Source organism: Myxine glutinosa, chromosome 10 (genome assembly GCF_964187855.1).
Source record: "Myxine glutinosa chromosome 10, kmMyxGlut1.1, whole genome shotgun sequence".
Taxonomy (NCBI): domain Eukaryota; kingdom Metazoa; phylum Chordata; class Myxini; order Myxiniformes; family Myxinidae; genus Myxine; species Myxine glutinosa.
In genome coordinates, this window is record NC_136270.1 from 46,775,250 (window position 1) to 46,794,948 (window position 19,699).

The 19,699-nt window shown below is 40.4% G+C and overlaps 1 protein-coding gene across 1 annotated transcript in view; it reads right to left on the minus strand.

Annotated features, from left to right (window-relative positions):
• The window catches only part of LOC137434506 (cadherin-11), an 86,326-nt gene that overhangs the window by 29,027 nt on the left and 37,600 nt on the right, over positions 1-19,699 (minus strand). The window contains exons 3-5 of the mRNA XM_068127596.2: positions 18,332-18,451; positions 12,535-12,702; positions 7,444-7,631 (exon numbers count right to left, since the gene is read on the minus strand). Of these exons, the coding sequence (XP_067983697.2) occupies positions 7,444-7,631; positions 12,535-12,702; positions 18,332-18,451 (476 nt within the window). The remainder of the gene's footprint in view (positions 1-7,443; positions 7,632-12,534; positions 12,703-18,331; positions 18,452-19,699) is intronic.

Consider the following 19,699-nt stretch of genomic DNA (forward strand, 5'->3'; position numbering starts at 1 on the left):
TTCACTGTGGTCATCGAGTCTGTGTTTTAGGCCTCAAGGCACGTCACACGAGGCAAGTTCACCCTTGGACAACACTGTGTGATCTTGTGCGGAAATGGTAATGACATTCATGTTGAAACGAAGCATAAAAGAGCGGTAACAAATTATCTGGAGTGCAATGTCTTCGAGCACACTGTTGGGTGTTCACAAAGGAAATTGGAAAAGGGGAAACAGGATCATTTTTTACCTCACTGAAGGTGGATCGAGGTTGGATTTTCAGCCCTGTCTGTCTGCTTGTGAACAGGATATCTCACAATGTTATGGACGGATTCGGACAAAGTTTGGTGGAAATGTTGGGTGTGTGACAGGGATGAATTTTGAGTGGTGTATTGTGCAACAAGAAGAAGCCGATTCGATTTTGGTTCAAATCCGAATCCAAATCTGGCCTATCAGTGGGATACAAATACAATACGTAAACTGTTCAGACTGGTGGAGATAAGCTCTCTACCGAGTGAACTTCTGGTTACTCCCGCCAGGGAGTAATGCATTCGATCGTGTTCGTGTGTGTGTTCGTGTGTTTGTGAACAAGATATCTGGAAAGGTTCTGAACGGATTTGGATGAACGTTGGTGGGATGATTGCCCTTGGGATAAGGAAGAATTGATTAGTTTTTGGTGAAGCTCAGGATATTATTCCGGATCCAGGAATTTTTTGGGGAATTTTTTACCATTGGAAGATAGGGCTCATTTTGTTTTTACATTATCTTCTATATATTCTACATTTAACATTGTGATATGAAAATAGTTTTCATATTTGTTGTAAATGTAGTTTAAACTCGTGGTTATGCGTTAGAGCGGTGTATTTTGTTAGCAGCGTCGTCTTCAAGTTTCTTTTTTTTTTTTTCTTTCTAATAAACACATATTATGTCATTTTAAAACCACCAAAGTGTGGATTCGGTTTCCCCGTTTCATAAAATGTCTCGGTTGATGCGTATAATGCTTTAAAACTTTATTTTTATAACCTCAGAAGAGAGATCAACATTTTCATTTACCTCAGCGAATGTCAATCGCGGTGTCAGTATTTGATGAACTTATAAAGACTTAGGTGAGTTATACGTGTGACCAGCATGTGCACGGGATTCTTCCCAGAAGAATGAGTGGTCGCATTGGCTTGTACGACTTAAAATGAGCGGGTTTTGTTTTGACGTTTGGGCCAGTTTTACATGTTGTATCCCCAAGGAATGAAACTAACGTTTTCCTGGCTTCCAATTTTATTTGAACTCACACATGCCTCAAAACACACTCACTTATATGGAATTGAACGCTGAATCCGAAAATGTAAGTGAAATTGCATTGTTTTTTTTTTAACATTATCTTCTATATATTCTAAATATATATCTGTGCAGTGTCTGTCTTGTGTTGTGTTGTCACTTAACGACTCCCACAAACTTTTGTTTCCGTGGATGTGAAGTGTTTTTAATAATGTTGTTGTGGTTTTGAATCACGTGGCGGTGAGGTGTTTTGAATTACGTGATGGTGAGGTATTTATAATTACGTGGTGGTGAGGTGTTTTAATATCACATGGTGGTGAGGTGTTTTTAAATCACATGGCGGTGAGGTGTTTTTAAATCACATGGCGGTGAGGTGTTTTGAATTACGTGATGGTGAGGTATTTATAATTACGTGGTGGTGAGGTGTTTTTAATTATGTGGAGTTGAGGTGTTTTGAATTACTTGGTGGTGAGGTGTTTTTAAATCACATGGTGGTGAGGTGTTTTGAATTACTTGGTGGTGAGGTGTTTTTAAATGACGTGGTGGTGATGTGTTTTTAATTTCGTGGCTGCGAGGTGTTTTTATTACGTGTTTTATGGCTGTGAGGTGTTTTTAATTTTTTGGTGGTGAGGTGTTTTTATTACGTGTTTTATGGCTGTGAGGTGTTTTTATTTCGTGTTTTATGGCTGAGGTGTTTTTAATTTCGTGGTGGTGAGGTTTTTTTATTACGTGTTTTATGGCTGTGAGGTGTTTTTATTTCGTGTTTTATGGCTGAGGTGTTTTTAATTTTGTTGTGGTGAGGTTTTTTTATTACGTGTTTTATGGCTGTGAGGTGTTTTTATTTCGTGTTTTATGGCTGAGGTGTTTTTAATTTCGTGGTGGTGAGGTGTTTTTATTACGTGTTTTATGGCTGTGAGGTGTTTTTAATTTCGTGGTGGTGAGGTGTTTTTATTACGTGTTTTATGGCTGAGGTGTTTTTAATTTCGTGGTGTTGAGGTGTTTTTATTACGTGTTTTATGGCTGTGAGGTGTTTTTAATTTCGTGGTGGTGAGGTGTTTTTATTACGTGTTTTATGGCTGTGAGGTGTTTTTAATTTTGTGGTGGTGAGGTTTTTTTATTACGTGTGTTATGGCTGAGGTGTTTTTATTTCGTGTTTTATGGCTGAGGTGTTTTTAATTTTGTGGTGGTGAGGTTTTTTTATTACGTGTGTTATGGCTGTGAGGTGTTTTTATTTCGTGTTTTATGGCTGAGGTGTTTTTAATTTCGTGGTGGTGAGGTGTTTTTATTACGTGTTTTATGGCTGTGAGGTGTTTTTAATTTTGTTGTGGTGAGGTTTTTTTATTTCGTGTTTTATGGCTGAGGTGTTTTTAATTTCGTGGTGGTGAGGTGTTTTTATTACGTGTTTTATGGCTGTGAGGTGTTTTTAATTTTTTGGTGGTGAGGTGTTTTTATTACGTGTTTTATGGCTGTGAGGTGTTTTTATTTCGTGTTTTATGGCTGAGGTGTTTTTAATTTTGTGGTGGTGAGGTGTTTTTATTACGTGTTTTATGGCTGTGAGGTGTTTTTAATTTTGTGGTGGTGAGGTTTTTTTATTACGTGTTTTATGGCTGTGAGGTGTTTTTATTTCGTGTTTTATGGCTGAGGTGTTTTTAATTTTGTTGTGGTGAGGTGTTTTTATTACGTGTGTTATGGCTGTGAGGTGTTTTTAATTTTGTGGTGGTGAGGTGTTTTTATTACGTGTTTTATGGCTGTGAGGTGTTTTTTATTACGTGTTTTATGGCTGAGGTGTTTTTATTTTCGTGGTGGTGAGGTGTTTTTATTACGTGTTTTATGGCTGTGAGGTGTTTTTATTACGTGTTTTATGGCTGTGAGGTGTTTTTATTACGTGTTTTATGGCTGTGAGGTGTTTTTAATTTCGTTGTGGTGAGGTGTTTTTATTACGTGTTTTATGGCTGTGAGGTGTTTTTATTATGTGTTTTATGGCTGTGAGGTGTTTTTAATTTCGTTGTGGTGAGGTGTTTTTATTACGTGTTTTATGGCTGAGGTGTTTTTAATTTCGTTGTGGTGAGGTGTTTTTATTACGTGTTTTATGGCTGTGAGGTGTTTTTATTACGTGCTTGATGGCTGTGAGGTGTTTTCAATTTCGTGGTGGTGAGGTGTTTTTAATTTCGTGGTGGTGAGGTGTTTTTATTAGGTGTTTTATAGTGGTGAGGTGTTTTGAATTACTTGGTGGTGAGGTATTTTGAATTACGTGGTGGTGCGGTGTTTTGAATTACGTGGTGGTGAGGTGTTTTGAATTACGTGGTGGTGCGGTGTTTTGAATTACGTGGTGGTGAGGTGTTTTGAATTACGTGGTGGTGCGGTGTTTTGAATTACGTAGTGGTGAGGTGTAATCGTCCCAAACTTCCAATCTGCACCTACCCCTCCCCTACGTATGTGCTGAGGGGTTCTTTCTTGAAAAAAAAACATTCAACCTAAATCTTCAACCTAAATTTCCTCTCAAAATGTAATATCACAAACACAACAAATACATTTGTGCAAAGTAATTGTTTGTATTATGATTGGTGAAAATCATGACAACACAGCAACTTAGGTACAGTCATTAGCCTCAGCTAAAATAAGCCCGTTCCCCAGTATAGACGCTTGGTGAGGCGAGCGTAGCGAGCCGAGCCAAGCTAGTATATATATATATATCGTTGTGTTTACCCTGTAGTGAAGACCTCAGGGTGACGGATGGCCAAACCGAGCTTTAACCCCAAGGCGTATACCCCAAAATATGGCGGTGTTATCTCTTTATGGCGCGCAAGGGAAACGGAGTTCCCGAGGTCTTATTTGAACAGACGGACGCAATGGGAGTTTATCCAAACCCATGAACAAATAAACACACAGGACAAGAAATTGAAAGTCAACAAGGAATGATTTAATGAAAATAATGCAAGCAAAAAGAATGTGCAGTAAACTAAAATTCCTAAATACGGATCCTCCATTCAGACTCAAAGACACGAACAAGGGAAAAATGAAAGTAAAAATAAATGCCGGATGTCGTGCAGCCACTTAGCTCTGGTCTCAACGATGGTTTGGTGGCGTGACAGGTCCCGCGTCCCTGTGCGGGAAAACACGCTTTGGCATGAAGTCACGTTCACCGCCAGCTGCCGGCGCGAAGCGAACAGGCCAGAGCTCCTCCCTTAGTCCTTCTCGTTCGGCTGCACCGAGCTCTGACCGTCCCGAACCGCTCTTGGTGTCTTTTCCACAAGCGCACCAGAGAGAGCCAACAATGCTGCGACCGTCCGCCACGCAGCCAGTACCAGAGAGAGAGAGAAATTGTGCATCCACTCGTTACGAATACCGGAACAGAACGAGGGAAAATTTCGACTGCTCACAATGAAGCCCAGCACAGAGAGAGAGAGAGGGAAAATGGTGGTCGCTTCGCTTTTTCTTCTCCCGTTCTCGAAGGTCCCCTCTGACGTCATGCTCACTCCAATCACCGAGCGCAGTCGAATCGTCACAACCAATCGTCCTTCGGGGCGTTGCCTCACGGCCATTCTTGGCACCCATCGAGAATGTTCAGCTGGGCGGGGTGGTAACGTCCGGGTACTGTCGGCAATTATGGTGGTTGTAATTATGTGCCGATTGCATGGCTGGCCGAGTGTTGTTTTATGAGAACAATGGGAAAAATCACAAGGGCAATTACACACTGGGGCTTATTCTTAAGCCCTCCCTAATTAGCATAGCTCCACCCCTTGTATGGTGACACACCAACACTTACACAGACATTCGGCCTAACAGATTCCCTACTTAGTTACATGAAGGTTCTTCTTCTTCGTCAAGACATTCGGGGCACGCTAATCTATACAATTCTATCTCGACTAAGGTATTTCATGACCTACCCCCACACACGTAACAATATATATATATATATATATATCTATATATAAATTGGGGATAATCGATTTGGTGAGAGCTGGTTGATTGTTCCCTCCGATTACGGGTGAGAGACATGATTGGGTCTGGAAATGTATATGATGATAATGCTACCGGCATTGCACACGGTACATGTTTGGGACCCTCCGTGGTGTGTGTTTGTCTACGCTGTCGCTGATGACACGCCAATAAGCAATATTTATTGCAGCTTTGTTTGGGTTTAAAATGGTTTCATCATTACACGAAGCTGAAGAAAATCAATGCAGATTATATTTTTCTTTGTGTTTTTTATTTATTGTTGGCACAAGTCAAATCAGTGAAAACTTCCAGGTAAGTGTGTGGATTTTTCAAGGTTTGCATAGGCTACAGGTTTGACTCTATGATCATTATTGTCCCCATCTCTCAATGGTGAAGAATAACTTTGAAATTTAAAAAATTCTCAGATCCAGATCCGGATCCAGATGTTAACCAAAATCGAATCGGCTTGTTTTTGTCACCGAATCAACTCATCCTCCAAGTTTTGGCAAAACTCATCCACAACTTTTTGATATATCATGCTATATATAATTTTTGTCCCCCATCTCTCTTTGGTGAAGAATCACTTGGAAATTTAAAAAATGTTCAGATCCATATCCATATCCGGATCTTCACCAACATCGAATCAATTCATCATTGTCACACAATCAACCTGTCCACCAAGTTCCGTCCAAATCCGTCCACAATATTTTGTGATATCCTGCAAACAAACGAACAAGATGTCATGCAGAGCACGATTCTTGCAAAATCCACCCACCCCCCCCCCCCCCCCCCCAAAAAGGTTGCCATTAACCCATCAAAATGTTAATTTCATCAAGATTAAAATTGACGATCTTGATCAAAGCTCAGGACAATTGGATGAAAAGTGACAATTTTTCAGATGAAAATTGATGATTTTAGAAGTTTGACCTTGAGTTGACCTTTGAACTGTTGACCTCAAAAATAGTTGGTTTCCCAATTCAAGGAGGCACTCTGCAAAGGCTTTGAAATTTTCAAGTCAATCGGATGAAAATGTATGATTTTTTTGCAGATGAAAATTGATGGTTTTCGGACCTTGAGTTGACCTTTGACCTTTTGACCTCAAAATAGTTGGTTTCCCTATTTAGTGACTGAATATGCAAATGCTCTTCAATTTTCAAGTCAATCGGATGAAAAATGGTGATTTTAGAAATTTGACCTCCAGATGACCTTTGACTTTTGACCTCAAAATCAATAGTCTTCTCAATTGTGGCGACCTCTACAACTTGGTGAAGTTTCATGGTGATCGGTTTAGAATTGTAACCTGTAGGTGAGTGACAAACAGACAGACAGACAGACAAGGGTGAAAACGTAACCACCGTCCACCTTTGGTAAAAAGAAGGCATTATTTTGATGGTGACTACTGTTGTGTTGGGCCTAAGACTGCAATGACTGGGCATATGTGGAGCAAAAGCAGAGGTTGAATAAGTAGTTGATGAAACGTGCAGTACTTTTTGGTTTGTCCTTGTTTTATGGCATCTAATTAACATTTAGCTATGATAATGTTTCCATGGGTGCTGCCATCTGGCAGTGCCCACATCCTCTTTGAGTGTCGTCAAGACTGGAATTATTAGGGTTTTGTAAGTTTTTCCCATTACATGAGGAATAATTCTCCCCGTATACCGCCACCTTTCCGTTTGATTATCTTCTTGGGCTAAACATTGTGATTATGCACCAAAAGTGTTGGTAAGTAAATCACACATGAAAACACACTTATATAACATATCCCACATGTTTGGCATTCATATCTCCCCATATTTCAGAGGAAATGGATGAAAATGCATCCTCGGAGGCTCACTTTCCTGAGGGTATAAAACTAAGGGATTTAGGCTCATTTCTCATTCCCAGGTAGCCAAAGATGCCGGACTAGCTAACTAGTCGGAACTATCTACCTGAATAACTTGCAAGGTGTCTCGCCAGAATTGGTGAGGAATTGTTGATCACCTGGGGAAGCTTCTCTTGCAGTGTGGTATTGCATCATGCAAAGTTCAAATTTATACTTTGTAGATGGATGAATTGAAGGGGTGAGATGAGAAGAGGGAGAGGAGAGGATGGGGTTCAGACAGGTGCATGCATAGTCCTTTGGGGTAAGAGGTAAACATCCTGCCATAAATGCATATGCAATATGTCTATAATAAATATATTGCTGCCAACTACACTGCTGCATCTGCCAAAAATCTTACAAACTGGCAGTTGCTGTCACATATGTTGAGGCCTAACCTGTCGAAGCTTGACGATTCCTTCCTGTGTCAGAGTGTCTGTGATGACTTCAAATGTACTCTGGCCATCTCCCCCAATTGTGGTGTAGATCACTTTTGCGTTCTCCTCCAAGTCAGCATCTTCCGCTCGTATTCGTCCCACCTCAGATCCTGCAGCAGCATTTTCTGACACAGACAGTTGGTACGTGCCTGGAAATTGGAGAAGCAAAGGAAGAGGTATTCATCAAGTAATGAACTTTAAGGGGTGTAAGTAGTGAATTTATACAAGCATTTCCCAGGTGTAACCAAGGTAAGAAAACATTACACAGGTATTACAATAAAACTCTGGCTCGACAGCTTGCGAACTGCACTGAAAGTTAACCAAATTTGATCTGGCATCATTGGCTCCTTGGCCTATGCAATGGATTGATGATTACCTTTGCCAGACGAGATGGTATTGCATTCAGGTGTTTGTTAGTTTGTCTCATGTCATCTGTCTGTCCGCATGTAATGTGCTAATGCAGGCCACAAATGCCAGCTGGTGTTAGCCAGTATGACACTGTGGGAGAATTATAAGTCAAATAATTATTCTACAGTGTTTTCTGATTAGGTAGATAGTAGGCAAATCATCGCTGGCATTCTGAATGAATTCCTTGTTTTAAGTTCATTTCTCGGGATAGGGTAACCCTTACGGAGGCAATGTTGGACCACCTTTTGTCATGGTTCCTTACAAACCAAGCAATGGTAAATTAATTTGGTGTATTTCTTATGTACTGTAATATTTCTTTATAAATAAAGGGATCCAGTTATATATACTAGCAACGGTACCCGCCCTATGGGCGGGGCTTCAATTGGGAGGCCCAAATGAAAAGGCAAAATATCAGAAATTGAAGGCTTTTTTATTTTAAACGATTCATAGAAACATCCGTTGAATCATATCACACGCAAATCATCAAAATCTAAACAGTACATGGCGCCCATTTTGAAAAAAGATTGAATTCTGCAAAACGGAAGCGGCTGCTACACGTCTTTCTCAGTCGCACGTTCAGGTGTGAAGAGTGCGCGCCGAATCTGTAACACGGAAGCAGCCGCTACACCTGTTTCTCAGTCGCTTTGCACACGATGACCATGTTACTACGGGCGGCACGTTTATATAGGAAGAGTTTGTCAGGAGTCGATCTACTCTCTCCTGGCACGTAGAAGAAACAGTATTTGTAGAATTTCAACAAAAGCCACATCACTGTTCATATCGGTAAATAATATTCCATCGTATTTGGAAAAACTGGAAAATTGGAAAACTTGGAAAAACAATAGAGCCTATTTTACTCCCAGGGGTCCCAGGAATACCCACCCAAAATATCGGTGCGATCGGTTGAGCCGTTTTTGCGGTACCTTTGAATGGACGGACGGACATTTGGTGAATTATAGTAAGATATATATATATATATATACAGTCACGTGAAAAGGTAAGTACACCCCATGTAAAGTTTTGACTTTTTCAACATATTTCAACATACAGCTATTTGATCTTCATTTCAACAATATTGATAGATAAAGGTGATATAATATAACAAATATCATGAAACATTTACATTTTGTAGTCCATTGTATAATTTAAATAAACATAAATGCAAATTCCGCATGTGAAAAAGTAAGTACACCCTTGGCTCTAATAGGTGGTATTGCCCCCTTTGGCAGAAACAACCTCAAGTAGGCGTTTCTTATAACTGTCTACCAGTCTCTGACATCGACTGGGAGAAATTTTTGCCCACTCCTCCATGCAGAATGCAAAATATACTCAAATATAGATATAAATGTTTTACTGAGTTCAATAAGTAGGTGTTGGAAAGATATTGATGTAAAGAGGAGTTTTTAAAGATAAAGAGTCTTAAGAATATGATACAGTTGGTGCCAGATTGTCCGACCCTGTAAGGAAGTTGAAAACATGTTTAGCATTTTCATTGTACCTGGTAAATCTAATCTCCACTGATACAATCCAAAGCGTTTGCAATGATCGTTTGCCTTTGGCTAAACAAGCTCGGTTTCATTGTAGCTGTTCCGGATGGTCAAATTAACTCAGTAGTTGGTATGGGACAAACATTGATAACTCTGTCGAGGTTATCTACATCACAGGAAGACGCAAGAAACTGATTGTAAATTACAATCCGAGGGGGATGATGTGTCCCTCCCACCTATGGGAATGAATGGTCTTGCTTACGTGACCTGTGGGGGATGGGATGACGTGTGTTTGTTCTTTCCCTCCCACCTATTCATATCATGAAGGTATATAAGGACTGATTCTTGAGACTCTCAGTAGAGCGAGCTATGAGGTCGGGCAGGCAGCATGTTCGTCGCTCCTACCACAGTGTGCACATTATCATAGTTTTGTTCTGTTAAATAGATGTTTTTAAGAAAACGATTCAATGGACCTTTGAGCCAGTGGTCTTTGGGGATAAGACTCCTGATTTCCCTCCACAACACGTTATCCTTTTTTCAACCGAGTAACTCTATAAAGTATGTACAATTACAATGTGAGTACATCTATAAAGGACATACTATTACAATGTTGTTGTTTCCGATGCAGCCTGTGGCTGCAGGTTGAACTCTTTTCTGGAGGTGTGGCTGTGCTGCTGATGCAGTGCCCCTATTACCAGTAAATGGGTACTCAAGGTATATTATACTCAATGTGTATATTAAGAATGTGAGTATGTCTATAAAACACGTGTATTAAAAACGTGAGTGAATCTATAAAGTACAACTATTAGAATGTGCGTACATCTAGAAAGTATGGAACTTGAGTGCATCTATAAAATACATATGATTGCAATGTGACTCTGTACAATTAAACCGATAAGGTTTGTTTGTCCACTGTCTGAATGTAAACCTACGTCAACAATGCATCGACCACACAAACGCACCAACACGTACACCACACACACCAAGTCCTGGGAGGGTAGGCACTCTCTCTCTCTCTCTTTGCTCTTTCTAGCTATATTGATTTTATACAAATGTGGATGAAATTAGATAAATTACATTTAGAAAAAGTGTTGGACATTGTTGGACATAATTTAACCACAGTGAAGAAGAGGTGACATGGTGGTTAGGAAGGACATGCGTTGAAGGACTGTCGAGAATGATGTGTTTACAGGGGGTATGGAATCAAAATAGAAGGGGTGCAAAGGGGCAAGTTTTGACTAGGCTTCAGTATTTTTAAGAGAAGGGGTGCAAAGGGGCAAGTTTTAACGAGTCTTCACTATTTTTAAGAGAAGGGGCGCAAAGGGGCAAGTTTTGACGAGGCTTCTCTATTTTTAAGAGAAGGGGTGCAAAGGGGCAAGTTTTGACGAGTCTTCACTATTTTTAAGAGAAGGGGCGCAAAGGGGCAAGTTTTGACGAGTCTTCACTATTTTTAAGAGAAGGGGTGCAAAGGGGCAAGTTTTGACGAGTCTTCACTATTTTTAAGAGAAGGGGTGCAAAGGGGCAAGTTTTGACGAGTCTTCACTATTTTTAACAGAACGGGTGCAAAGGGGCAAGTTTTGACGAGTCTTCACTATTTTTAACAGAACGGGTGCAAAGGGGCAAGTTTTGACGAGTCTTCACTATTTTTAAGAGAAGGGGTGCAAAGGGGCAAGTTTTGACGAGTCTTCACTATTTTTAAGAGAAGGGGTGCAAAGGGGCAAGTTTTGACGAGTCTTCAGTATTTTTAAGAGAAGGGGTGCAAAGGGGCAAGTTTTGACGAGTCTTCACTATTTTTAACAGAACGGGTGCAAAGGGGCAAGTTTTGACGAGTCTTCACTATTTTTAAGAGAAGGGGTGCAAAGGGGCAAGTTTTGACGAGTCTTCACTATTTTTAACAGAACGGGCGCAAAGGGGCAAGTTTTGACGAGTCTTCACTATTTTTAACAGAACGGGTGCAAAGGGGCAAGTTTTGACGAGTCTTCACTATTTTTAAGAGAAGGGGTGCAAAGGGGCAAGTTTTGACGAGTCTTCACTATTTTTAAGAGAAGGGGTGCAAAGGGGCAAGTTTTGACGAGTCTTCACTATTTTTAACAGAACGGGTGCAAAGGGGCAAGTTTTGACGAGTCTTCACTATTTTTAAGAGAATTGGTGCAAAGGGGCAAGTTTTGACTAGTCTTCACTATTTTTAAGAGAATTGGTGCAAAGGGGCAAGTTTTGACTAGTCTTCACTATTTTTAACAGAACGGGTGCAAAGGGGCAAGTTTTGACGAGTCTTCACTATTTTTAAGAGAATTGGTGCAAAGGGGCAAGTTTTGACTAGTCTTCACTATTTTTAACAGAACGGGTGCAAAGGGGCAAGTTTTGACTAGTCTTCACTATTTTTAACAGAACGGGTGCAAAGGGGCAAGTTTTGACTAGTCTTCACTATTTTTAACAGAACGGGTGCAAAGGGGAAAGTTTTGACGAGTCTTCACTATTTTTAAGAGAAGGGGTGCAAAGGGGAAAGTTTTGACTAGTCCACTATTTTTAAGAGAACGGGTGCAAAAGGGGCAAGTTTTGACAAGTCTTCACCATTTTTAAGAGAAGGGTTGCAAAGGGGAAAGTTTTGACTAGTCTTCACTATTTTTAACAGAACGGGTGCAAAGGGGCAAGTTTTGACGAGTCTTCACTATTTTTAAGAGAATGGGTGCAAAGGGACAAGTTTTGACGAGTCTTCACTATTTTTAAGAGAACGGGTGCAAAAGGGGCAAGTTTCGACGAGTCTTCACTATTTTTAACAGAATGGGTGCAAAGGGGCAAGTTTTGACGAGTCTTCACTATTTTTAACAGAACGGGTGCAAAGGGGCAAGTTTTGACGAGTCTTCACTATTTTTAAGAGAATTGGTGCAAAGGGGCAAGTTTTGACTAGTCTTCACTATTTTTAACAGAACGGGTGCAAAGGGGCAAGTTTTGACTAGTCTTCACTATTTTTAAGAGAAGGGGTGCAAAGGGGAAAGTTTTGACTTGTCTTCACCATTTTTAACAGAAAGGGTGCAAAGGGGCAAGTCTTGACGAGTCTTCCCCATTTTTCATTGCCTTTCAATGAGGTCTGGATTGTCATATCAATTTTTTAAAGCTTGGCCTTAACACAACCTGACAAGCAACCGGTTCTTCTTACTCTGTGGAAATCTGGGTGGATTATCATTGATGTCAGACAAGGAGACGATGACTGTGGCAGTTCCCGTAAGCCCTCCTCGTTGTCCCGCCATGTCTTTAGCTTCCACCACCATGATGTAAGTCTCTTTTGTCTCTCTGTCCATGCCAGGTAGTGCTGTGCGAATTAAACCTGATGGGAGGAAGGTTGAGAGATGTGGCGTTAAATACTGTTGCGGATTGTTGTTCTTGTTTTCAGCATCGAAAGACCAATTAATGATTAAACTTGGTTTGCATGAGAATTGTATGGGAGTGGAGCAGAGACCAATAAGAAGGGTTAACATTGAGATAAACAATGATGGTTGCATTGTTTAAAATAACAATTTTACTATAAGATCAAATGGAAACAATTACAATAACCAAAGCAACAACAACAACATTTGAAACAAACATGCATTGAGCATTTGACCCCCAACAGCACCCCACCTATGATTATTCCACCCCATTGTCAGCTTGATGTACCCACCAACTTGCCCCCATTTCATGTGAATGCAAAATGTATTTCCTGAGCAAATGTATTTGAAACACATAATGCTCAGCCTGTCATTTTATCAGCAGATTCGATTACTGCTGTTGGGGCATGCGTTTCATCCTGCCACCAGCTCAGCCCTAGTATTTGTGCGATTTCACATTGTGTTAGTGCAATGGTACCATCAACGTCCATAAAAGGAAATGTGAGTAGGGTGCCAGAAAGGAGTTTGAGGAGAGAGGAGGGAATTAACAATGGTGATGGTGTGGGGCTTAATGAAATGAGTAGAACCACCCATATCCCCTCTCCCAGGTCCCACAGCAGTAAATGATGGGAAATAATTGTAGCCGTTTTGACCTTGGTTGGGCAGGGGAGAACGGCATGACTCGTATGAGCAGAATTTCAATGAATCGAGAAGATAAGCAGCCCTTTCCAGGTCGTGCTGATCATGGGCAACAGACAGATGGAGGACAGTCTGGTGTTTAATGTCCCAAGTTACACACAATTCTGGCACACTGAGTGCTGAATGGAGACGGAACACCATGGCCAATTATTTTAGCCAATACACTTGCTTTAAACCATGACTGGGATACAATTCAGTCATATACACCAGGCGCTGGAAATTATGCCAATGCCAATGCCAAAGCATATGCAGTGCTGTGCCAACAAGTCATGGGAATGACGTCTGCAAGCTGGGGGTTCCTGTTTTTAACCCTGACAAGTTGGTGGTTAAAAACTTTAAAGATGCTTTGGATTACATTTGCGGCAAAAACTCCTCTACTTTCATATTGCTTCCAGAGATTGTGAATGTCGCTTACTTTTGGCGAGGAAAATGCAGGCCTGCAAGAACAAAATATATACAATCTCCAGGTGCCTGAAGTAGATAACAAACTTACATGTGAAAGTGAAGGTATGTGCATATACAGGGCCAAAATATATAAGTATATACAGTCGTGGCCAAAAATATTGGCACCCTTGCACTTTTTTCAAATAATGCACCATTTCTTCCAGAAAATTGATGAAATAAAAATATATTTTGGTATCCACAAATATATTTCTTAGAATTGCAGGGAAGAAAACAAAAAAGCTGAAATAATTACTAAATCTTAGCTAATTCCACGCAGAAATCCTAAAATGGCCCGGACAATATTATCGGCACCTTTAAGAAGTTGTTAGAAATAATTATATTTCAAGCAGGTGATTCTCCTTTACTCAACAAGGTAACACAGTAAATATAATCAAGATCTAAATAAATATAATCAAGTTGATCGAGGTGCAACTGTGCGTATATACAGTCATGGCCAAAAATATTGGCACCCTTGCACATTTTTCGAATAACTCACAATTTTCTCGAAAAATAAGTTGAAATTAACAAAAAGTATTTGGTCTCCACAACTCTTTATTTCACTGTTAATATTACAGAATCTTTGTTTTTGATTCAGAACTTGATATATCCTTTCAAATCAGAAAATAAAAAGAAATGGCATTGACAAAATTATTGACACCCTCGACTGAATATTTGATAGCACAGACTTTGGACAAAATAATTGTAGTCAAGCACTTCCTATAGCCATGAATGAGCTTCCTACACCTCTCTCTCTCTACTGGCAGTTTGGTCCACTCTTCTTGTGAAAACTGCTCCAGTTCTCTCAGATTTGTGGGGTGCCTTCTCCCAACTTTCATATCTTCCAACAGGTATTCAATGGGATTTAGATCTGCACCCATTGCTGGCTCCTTCAGAACAGTCCAGCGTTTTGTCTTGAACCATTCCTGGGTACTTTTTGAAGTGTGTTTGGGGTCATTGTCCTGATGTAAGACCCATGACCTTCGACAGAGACCCAGCTTTCTGACACTAGGTTGAACATTGCGCTCCAAAATGCCTTGGTAATCTCCTGATTTCATGATGCCATGCACACATTCAAGGCACCCAGTGCCAGAGGCAGCACAGCAACCCCAAAACATCACTGAACCTCCTCCATGTTTGACTGTAGGGAAGGTGTTCTTTTCTTTGAAGGCTTCATTTTGTTTTCTGTAAACATAGAGATGATGTGCTTTACCAAAAAGCTCGAATTTGGTCTCATCTGTCCACAGGACAATCTCCCAGAATAATTTTGGCTTGTTCAGGTGTGTTTTGGCATGCTCCAGTCAGGCTTTCTCAGCAGTGGGGTTCTCCTGGGTATCCTACCATAGAACCCCCCTTCTCCCCCCCCCCCCCCCCAAAGTTTGCAGTGAAGGATTGTTTGAATGGTGGAGAAAGCACCTCTATCATCTGCCAAACAGATTCAAGCTGACCTACGCACACAAGGTACGACAATTTCAACTCGCCCCATCCGTTCGTCTGTCCCATTACTACCGGTTGAAATTTTTCAATGTCCAACATTTTGGGAATTTACCCTATGAGCCAAGCAAAAATAGGACCACAGGTCCTGAAGCTCACCTAGATCAGGAGCAACAGTCACTCAACCCCCCCGCAGACTACCTTAGACACCAATTTTTTTTAATGCCATTAACAAACTTTGGTACATCACGGGGGATGAAGATTGTGATCAAGTTTCATTGAAATTGTTTGTGTAGTTTCGGGCGCCCCACATATACAGGTTAAAACCTGTCGAATAAGTAAAGTTTTTTGAACTGTATGAATCAAATTGGCGCCCCTTTATATGAACGTTTCTAGAGCATTGCTTGGTTCCTCCAAAAAATCCAAGGGTAGTCCAGCATGCACACAAGATTTTTTGAATGTCCCTTCTTTCATATTGTTTGGCTCTGCAAGCCATGAATGTCCCTTCTTTTCTAGAGTTTGCCACATGGCACAAACCATATAAAGGGACCTTTTCTACGCCCCTGGCAATTTCCCCAATAATTTTGTATATATGTTGGGCTGGCAGGATGGCCTAGGCCCTAGAGATACGCACACTCACCTCTAAGCTGTGTAGTCTGGGTTCGAATCCAGACCCAGGTATAAACTGGCAGTCCGGTGTTTCACAGGCAGGGTGATTCACCAATGTGTGTGCCGTCCCTCGGATGGACGTTAAACTGGGAGTCGGATGGATGATAAGCCTGGAGTCGGATGGACGATAAACTGGGAGTCCTGTTTGCCAGCATGGTTTGGTGGACGTTAAATATCGCATGGTGCCTTTCACAATGAGTAGGCGATTATCGCCGACACCATTGCCAAATTCCTGCCCTAACTGGGTGAATGTCAGGCCTGGCTAGGCCGGTACATGAAAAACTTGGGCCAAGCTTCCCCCCGGCTGAGCTCACAAGGTGGGATAATAGTGTCCTTTCAAGAACAACAAAAATGTTTATTTGTGTGTTTATGTATGTATATGTGCATATGTATATGTATGTATATTTGTATGTATTTGTGTATATGTGTGTATATATGTATTTTAACTACAAATTAGACGTTCAGACCATGCAGGTTAATGCATGGAAACTAGCCGTTAATGAAGGGATTATCTATTTATTATGTCTGCATAAATATGTTGTGATTTTTGTCTCTCCCCTTTGACCCCTACATGCCTTTCATTCTTTCCCTGATGTGGCTCTTTAATATTCCTGTTATAAATGTAAAAATGAACTGCCCGATTTATGCCAAAAAATAGCCAAAAAATAAAAAATTAATTCAACAGACCAAACAAAATATTTAACAATAAGAACAAATACCTTCTATATCACAAGCCTCGAACAAAGTTTAAACAATACGTACAATGGAATACTAGTCTCTGGGAGGGCTAACGTCGGTCTGTGTTACTTTAATTTTTTTGATAATACATTTGTACAACCGAGTTACTTTGATTAACAATGATAGGAAATAGTCATGTAAATGCGGTGCATTTGCTGTTTAAAATCACAGTGCAGAAACAAAAAATTAAAGTGCAACACTGGAGAATAAGGTGATATTGATATGTATACATTGGGGTTGGTGGTGATTGTGGGTTTCGTGTATGTATGACTGCCGATAATTCTATTGTATTTACATTTAATATGTACTTTTTTTCTCAAACTTCTTTCTGACTTTTCAAATGTTTGAATAAAATAACCATTGACTTTTGTAATTCGGAAAACTTATGCCAGGTTTTTCCAAGTCTCCAAAACAAGAAGTTCCACCATTGTTGCAAATGTAACAAGATGATATCAAACTTGCTTTGATGAGATGGAGTGGAGTGAGACAGCATACAGGCAAGTTTGGTGTTTATTTGTCAGATAATGGCAGTGGTGTACATTTACCTATAATTGCACCAAAAGGTGGTCTTATTGATTCTGGGACCCTGGGCAACAGTCAAGGGTGACCCCCCTTCACCCACCACGCTTTTATTCCCCCAACCCACTATGAACAAGAAGAAAGCGCCCAATTTTCACAATGCTTGCCCCTTCAATAATGCACCGCAGTTTGCGATTTGACTTTACTCCATTCTCCAATATTCACCAAAACAATACAGAAGATGTCGAGCAATGTCTATAAAAAAGAAAAATCTATATTATAATAGGAATGTTGGCATCTCGATGTGAGTGCATTGTATTGGGCTCGAAAAACAACCTACTCTAGTAACTACATACTCTACTACTCCAGTAAGTAACTAGTCATAACTAGGAAAAAATGAGGTTTGTCAGGTAGAAATGTTTTTACCTGTTAGGCCTAACGTTGCCGGTGCTGCTGCTTCATTCTAGGTTTTGCTTTTGAATATATTAGTAACTTTTTTGGAAACTTTCATGTAATTGCTTCTCTGCGTTTGTTTTTCGTTTTCCTGCCTCATTTGGATAATTTCGTTTCATTGCTTATGGCTAACTTTGCCTAGGTAGGCCATATAAAAACGTCAGCTCGATTGATGACGTGTGCGCGTCATTTTTGGAAAATAAATTATGACCAACGAATAGCGGTAGCTCGATCGATCACGTGTCGACTTGTGGGCGTCATTTAAAAAAACACAACCGAGGCACGCGAGTGGAATAGCTCATTTGCGAAGGGAAGGTAGATCTCTGGAACTAGTTGCTGCTGGAATTTTTTGCTGTCAGAGAAAATGGAAACACAGCACATGAAAACACTATCAGATTTTTCAATTCTATACACTGAGTGATGTAATTGATGGATTCCTCAGTAGGTCATATAGCATATCACCCCCACCAGCCGTAGGGGCCCCACCAGCGGAGGGCTCTGGGCAAATGCCCTTTAATAGTACAAGATGATATCTGTCTGATCTGTCCACTCATGGGCCTCCTATACTCGAGTGATTGGAACTGCTGCTTTGCAACCTTCAAACACATCCATTTTATACAAGTTTTTCCTCCTTACCTGTTTTTGGTTCAATGGTGAAGTAAGGCTGGCCCTGCAGAATGCTGTAAACCAGCTTAGCGCTGTTTCCATAAGCAGGGTCATCGTCGTCAATGGCGGTCACTTGCAGAATGGGTGTACCTTCGCCAAACAGTATCACAATAAGGATTGGAGAGAGAAAGAGGGTGGGAGAGAAAGATAATTAGGAAAGAAAGTGAGAATAACTGAAAGAAGAAGAAAGAGAGGGAGACATAGATAAGAAGAGAGAGAGAGAGAGAGAGAGAGAGAGAGAGAGAAAGAGAAGAGAAGAGAAGAGAAGAGAGAAAACAAACAAAAAGGTGAAAGGAGCATTGGGAATTGGGGATATAATTAATGAGACCATGAAAATGGAGGTGCAGAAAGGCAAAATAGAAAAAGAGCGAGCACATTGTAATATGAGAGAAGACTCATGGGCAGAGTATCATTTCCTGTGACACAATAAAATGGATTATTGGGTAAAATGCCAGGGACATAGAAAAACCCCTTTTATATAAGGGTATGTGCCATGGGGCAAAGTACAGAAAAGAAGGGACATTCCATAGCATGTAGAAAATGCCAAACAATACAAAATTAGGGGCATTCAAAAAATATGGTGTGCATTCTGGACTACCCTTGTGTTCTTCGTAGGAACCAAGTAACGCTCAAGAAAAGTTAATATAAAGGGGCGCCAATTTGATTCATACACCAGCATGAAGTAGTAAATGTATTTCATTTGCCAGATGTAGGGCTCCCCTTTGTGCCTCCCTTTGACACTGCAAGATACCATCATAACCAGGACATGATGTATTAGAAAGGTGGAGAGGTCAAATAAAGCACCTGTGTCGCTTCTTGACAAGATTCAAGAGATGATAGTGAAAGATGGAATGACAATATATATATACAGTCGTGGCCAAAACTTTTGGCACCCTTGCACTTTTTTCAAATAATGCACCATTTCTTCCAGGAAATTATCGAAATTAAAAAATATTTCGGTATCCACATTTGTATTTCTTTGATTTACAGTGGAACAAAACAAAAAAGCTGAAAAAATACAAAATCTTAGCTTATTCTACACAGAAATCCTAAAATGGCCCAGACCATATTATTGACACCTTTTCGAAGTTGTTAGAAATAAGTAGATGTCAAACAGGTAATTCTCCTTTACTTTGGAATTTAACTCATCTGTGGTGATTTGCAGGTGTCTGTAATATAAAAATCACTCATTCAACCAGTTTGAATAGAGAAAAGGAGTCATTCTGCTGTTTTGTGTCACTGTGTGTACCGCAATGAGCATGGAGAAAAGAAAGAAAACCAGAGAATTGTCTGAGGAGGTCAGACACAAGATTGTAGCAAAGCATGAACAATCTCAAG